Source organism: Peromyscus californicus, unplaced genomic scaffold, assembly GCF_007827085.1.
Source record: "Peromyscus californicus insignis strain IS unplaced genomic scaffold, ASM782708v3 Scaffold_24__1_contigs__length_46423439, whole genome shotgun sequence".
In the NCBI taxonomy this organism is placed as follows: domain Eukaryota; kingdom Metazoa; phylum Chordata; class Mammalia; order Rodentia; family Cricetidae; genus Peromyscus; species Peromyscus californicus.
In genome coordinates this window covers 727,772-733,771 of record NW_026294535.1, presented here as the reverse complement: position 1 = coordinate 733,771, position 6,000 = coordinate 727,772, and the positions used below count along the sequence as shown (strand labels likewise).

Below are 6,000 nucleotides of genomic sequence, written 5' to 3'. Positions count from 1 at the left end.
GAAGGAAAGGAAAATCCCTTATCGGAATATACAGACATGCAACCCAACCCCATACTTAGAAGTTTTTGCTTATATGCATACGGTGATTATTTTAAAAAGAGAAAGAGAGAGAGACTGCATGCATTTTTGGTAAAAGAACCTCAGAAAGGTCCCAGGATGGAGTACCACTCAGCAGACAGCTTGTCTGTCAGTCTTCAGCTCCACATACCACCAAAACCACGTTAAGAACACACACTGCTGAGGACATTCAGCTCTGGCCGTAAACATCCAAGAAAAGGACAACTTTGAAATTGTATTTATTAATGTTTTATTATACATCATGTATTCTATTAGAGCTGGGGAAAAGGAGACCCCTCCCTCCACACTCAAGTGAGATAACAAACTTACTGTCTTTTACAAATCTAATTAGAACTGACAATGTTATGGTTAGTTCTTAATTCCTGAGAATTGGAACATCATTAAGTTTTCTGTGAATTTACAACAAAACACTCATGTTAATATTTAAATTACAGTATTTCTGAAAAAATAGCAGGGAAAACCATCATCCAATGTATACATTAACTCAAGCGTGAATACACTGAAGCCCTGTAGCTCTGCAGGTTAATACCATTTAAATACTTCTCTCTTCAGAGATTTTATTTCAAATACAGGAACTTACTATAGTTTATCCAGATTGTAGTGACATTACTTCTAACTAAAGATAAAACAATTATCAGTCACTTTCTTCCCAATTTTATGTGTTCAGGGAGTCAGTATGTGAATTCTATGTGCAGGAATAATGAACATTTTTTAAAAAAGAAAAAACATACTGGTCCTATAAAATGATGACTAATCTGATATAATCAAATCCAGTATCATTAATATAAACATTTATAATAATGAAAATATAAATTATTAATTATGCAGCATGCTTTAGGGCCATCTCTACAGTTAGTATCAATTACAAACATTAAATGCCTTTAATCCATCCTTTGTTCATAATTCTCTAAGCCATGTTTACATAATAAAAAAACATTTCCAATCTATTCTGTTTCCTCTGACTTAACAGTCATAGTATTTAGCTTGGGCTGGGAAAGTTCCCAAGCCTAACCAGTGAGTTGAGGCAGGGCCCAGTATCTCCACTCGAAAAGCTAGAACCAAGGAGCCATGTCAGAAAGCTGTTAGGATTATTTGCAAGATTTATCCAAAGAAATGGTTAAGCAGGCAAATGCAATAGAAAAACAAGCATTTCTAGAAAATGTCTGCATTACATTTAAAGTTTTAAACCTTCCTTTTCATCCCAAAGGCATCATTTTATTATATATTCAAAAGGCCATGATTACTTAACTATTAACTAGCATACCTTTATAAAAATAAAGCTAGTAGCTCGTTGGGAACTAAATTTACTCACAATCTTTCATTCTTTTAAAATCAGAAAGTGACTTACTAGTTTCATTCTCACAGTGGTAAATTACTGAAAGCCTGCCATAGTGCAGTTATTATTTAAGCATATGTCTTAGATTATACTGGATTTAAAGTAAAAATCTGTCTAAACTGCCACCAAAATTTCAATTTAATGTAATGAAGAAACCTGAGTTTGGACGTAGGATAATTCATTCTTTTTTTCCCCAGTATCACAAGAGTGCCTTCAAACATAGTGAAGCTTCAAGTGGGAGTCTATGGCTTAATCTGAGTTTTCTTTGAAGATTAAGTAAATCTTAAATTTAAAGCAACTGTTGGAGGATAAATGTTCCCAAAGCAATGTAAACTATTATAAAATGTCTCATCAAAGACACCAGCAGCTCATGTGAGTCACACGGAATTGAACGACACAGGCAGGATCACCAGTTAGCCACACTGTGCACAGATGGTCACGCTGTGCACACTCACCTCTAGCATCAACGAACCCTCACATAGTCTTTGATACAGATGCTTCATAAATTTCAAGCTCAACTCTTTTAAGTCGAGTATTTACTGGCTGTGGACAGTATATGAACTGGCTTTCCCATGACTTGAGATCAACGTGGATCAAAGACATACACAAATTACACACACACAGAGTACAGGAGATGGGAAGCGATGGTTTGGGAATCTGGACTTTCCCTTCCATAGCTTACTGTCAAAGAGTTTTGCAGGAGCATCTTTAGCCTACACTCCAGACAAAGATCCAACTTTAATATCTGTTTCTCAGCCCTTGAAAACTAGAGCTTTAGAAATAAAATGGGCTTGACTCCAGAGCACTGCCATACAGAATTTTCCATGATGTGACCTAGGAAATGACATTTATCAAGCAGTCTGTATCATCCATGTCACCGGCAAAGTATCATGACAATTCTGATGATTCATACCATCATTTCACAACAGGATCTGCAGACACAGTACCCTCAGGTACATCTCCATTGCTTGTTTTAGTTTCTTCTGAAAGCAAGAGTAAAAATATCAATGGAAATATTCATCAATTTTTAAAAAGAAATAAATACAATTTGAAAAAAGCTATACTACTAAATGCCAATTTATAAAGTTGCATCCATGAAGTATTTTTCTAACATCACAAATTACATTAGTTTGTTTAAACGTTAAGAAATCTTCCTTCCGTCCAGCTAAGCCAGACAAGAACCCACCATCGTGCTATACTGCCATTACTGAGGAAGCACAGCTAGAATGTATGTGTCAGAACAGTCCAGATGAGTAACCAGTGAAGAGTATTTATTTTACTTAGTTTGTGTGTACAGTATGGATGTATGTGTACACTGGGTATCTACCTCTATCATTTTCTTCACTAAAAATTTTTTTTTTATTTAATTTTTTTTCTTTTGTGTATGGGTATTTTGCCTACATGTATGTGTGGTGCCCAAGGAGTCCAGAAGAGGGTGTCGATCTCCTGGAACAGGAGTTACAGATGGTTGTGAACTGTCATGTGGGTGTTGGTAAGTGAACCAAACCCACATCATCTGGAAGAGACCCAGTGCTTTTAACTGTAGAGACATCTCTACAGCCCCTCATTCTTTGAAACAGGGTCTCTAAAACAGAACCCAGAGCTTTCTTCTTGGCTAGACCTGGCTGGCCCCATGGGTGAGCTGGGTTTGCAGACACATGCCACCATGCCTGGCTTTTACATGCATGCTGGAGATTCGACTCAGGTTCTCTACAAGTTTTCTCTACTGAACAATCTCCCTAGCCCCTTATTTTATTTTTTGAGACTTTGCAGGCCAGACTGGTCTAGAGTTTATGTAGCCCATGGTAGCCTTGAACTCAGGGAATCTTTCTGCTTCAGCCTCCCAAATACTAAGATTACAGGCATGAGCCATTGTCCTAGCTCCTAATTTATTTATTGTATTTTTATTTTTATTTTATTTTTTTTTCTGAGACAGTGTTTCTCTGTGTATTCCTGGCTGTCCTGGAACTCTCTGTAGACCAGGCTGGCCTCTGCCTCTCATGTGCTGAGATTAAAGGTATGTGCTACCACTGCAGTCTTTTATTATTTGTGCCAACAAATTATTGGCACTTTGTGCAAAATGTACATTAGCACATACTGTCTGTCAGCAGATGACAGTCACTTGTCTAATGTACTAAACAGCTCTCATCACTGAGCCAACTGCAGCTCAACACAGTCGTAATGAGATGAGAAGACTGAGCAGGCCTGTGAGTAACCTGACCAGACAGTGCCCTAACAGTTCTGAGGAAGAAGACACAGCCAGGAGCTCCCCAGCATGAGCCTCAAGGCCAGGCTGACTGTGGCTGCTTCATGCTTCAGGCCTTAGGGCACAGACATAACGTAGTTGCCGCCTGCTCTATCAGCTGTACTAGAGAATGCCTCAGCAAAACCAAAGCAACAACTGTGACTTCACACTTAGAGGATCCCAGGGCACATTCCTTCAGACGTATTTGCCCGCTCATGTTACCTTGAACACGAACCCAAACAACAGTATGGACAAGTTGTCACTTTATAGAGACTAAGCATCTGGAGTCATTTTCAGCACATGCTTGTTAGTTCAGATTTTAAAAATACCTGGATATGTTTCTAATACCTAGCACTGATAAATAACATTTAACATATGCAATAATGACAAGAATAAACTTGTTCACATAAGTCTACCCAAAGAAACAGCCTCCACTCACTGCAAAAAATAAAAATTTAAAAACCACCTTATGAAAATATTTTACAGCTCAATTTATGAAAATTAACATGACAAATAAGAAAAACAAGAAAAAAAACCCATAAAATTCTAAATGTTACCTAGCTCCTGTACCTGTGTTAAGTTTCATAATTTCCACAACAGAAAAAAATGAACCATGTATTCCTCAGAACAGACAATTATTTTTCCATGTCAAGTCTGAGAGGAATGGAGACTTAACAGTGAAGCCCTGAGCAAGGTTCTGCACACTGATTAAAGTCTGTAAAGCTCCATTACCCACAGATTAGAACAGGCACAATGCTCTGCACACTGAATCAAGTCTGTAAGCCTCCATTACTCACAGACAACTCAAGCAAGGACTTGAGACAAGCCTTACATTTTCCCATTATGCAGATACTGGACAAATGACACAGGACTTGATAATTAACCCAAAAATTTTCTTTTCAGGATTCCCTAAAGATGTCTTCACCCCCAGAAAGTAGGAAGTAATGTTAAGAAAATGATGCCCACATTCCCGAGAGGTGGGGTGGGAGTTTTTTTGGTCGTTCAATAGCTTATGGATAATTGTTATTGTTAGGATGGTTAGCTACAAGTTGTTAATTGTTAATGGTCAAAAAAAAAGTGCTAAACAAAGGAGATTAGATACAGGGTTCTTGTTTTAAAAAAGAAAAGAAAAAGAAAAAAGAAGATCTAGAAAAGGGCAGATCATTGAATCTACTCTGAAAAAAAGGGAAGATGCAGAAATGATAAGATAAAAGGTAGATTTTTAGATCTACTAAAAAAAAGAGAATATTGATATGATAAGATAAAAAGGGAGATTATTGAATCTACTTTTAAAAAGGAACTACTTGTCTTAAATAGGATAAGAAATGAAATTTTTTGTCTGAATTTGTCAAATGTTAATGGACTGGACATTGTTAATATATATAAAATGGAGTTTTTTGTCTGAATCTGTCAAATGTTAATGGACTAGACATTGTTAATGTAATTCTTGACTGTATATATTGTATATACTTTATCTTATATTAGTTATAAGCTTCTTTTATTATTTAGACAAAAAAGAAGAAATGTGGTTGATCTATTGTGCACCCCAATAAACTTATATGGGGGGTCAGAGAACAGAACAGCCACAATATTAAACATAGAGGTTAGGCAGTGGTAGCACACACCTTTAATTCTAGCATTCCAGAGGCAGAGATCCATCTGGATCTCTGTGAGTTTAAAGCCACACTGGAAACAGCCAGGCATGGTGATGCCTTTAATCCCAGGAAGTGATGGCAGGGAGCAAAAAGGTATACAAGGCGTGAGGACCAGGAACTAGAGGCCTGGTTAAGCTTTTAGGCTTTTGAGCAGCAGTTCAGCTGAGATCCATTCGGGGTGAGGATTCAGAGACATTCAGTCTGAGGAAATAAGACCAGCTGAGGAACTGGCAAGGTGAGGTGGCTGTGGCTTGTTCTGCTTCTCTGATCTTCCAGCATTCACCCCAATAACTGGCACCAGGTTTGTTTTTATTAATAAGACCTTTTTAATATTCGTGTTACAACTGAATGAAGTCTGTAAACCTCCATTACCCACAGACTAGATGGGCACAAGGCTCTGCACACTGAATGAAGTCTGTAAGCCTCCATTACCCACAGACTAGAACGGGTACAAGGAGTTCCATAGGGGCTCAAATGGAAACAACTCCCAGGCACAGCATTCTCTGCTGCATGGACCTCATTGTGCAGACTGGATGCTCTTTATCATGCACTCCACATCCCAGGGGTCTCACACCGTCTTAAACCCACTGTCACTTTGGTCATCTGTGTGGCACAGCTGTTTCCAGCCACAGTTCGTCAGCCTCCTTCTTCCTTCCCCCCATACAGGATTGAGCAGTAAGGAAAAA

At 38.1% G+C, this 6,000-nt stretch overlaps 1 protein-coding gene across 3 annotated transcripts in view; it reads right to left on the bottom strand.

The window, feature by feature from the left end:
- Positions 1–279: 279 nt before the first annotated feature.
- Positions 280–6,000, bottom strand: part of Washc4 (WASH complex subunit 4) — a 59,339-nt gene continuing 53,618 nt past the window's right edge. For 2 of the 3 annotated variants that reach the window (XM_052752904.1, XM_052752906.1), the window contains one exon: positions 280–2,397. In XM_052752904.1, the coding sequence (XP_052608864.1) occupies positions 2,330–2,397 (68 nt within the window). In that variant the 3' untranslated portion in view covers positions 280–2,329. The remainder of the gene's footprint in view (positions 2,398–6,000) is intronic. The other variant, XM_052752905.1, reaches the window with a different exon arrangement.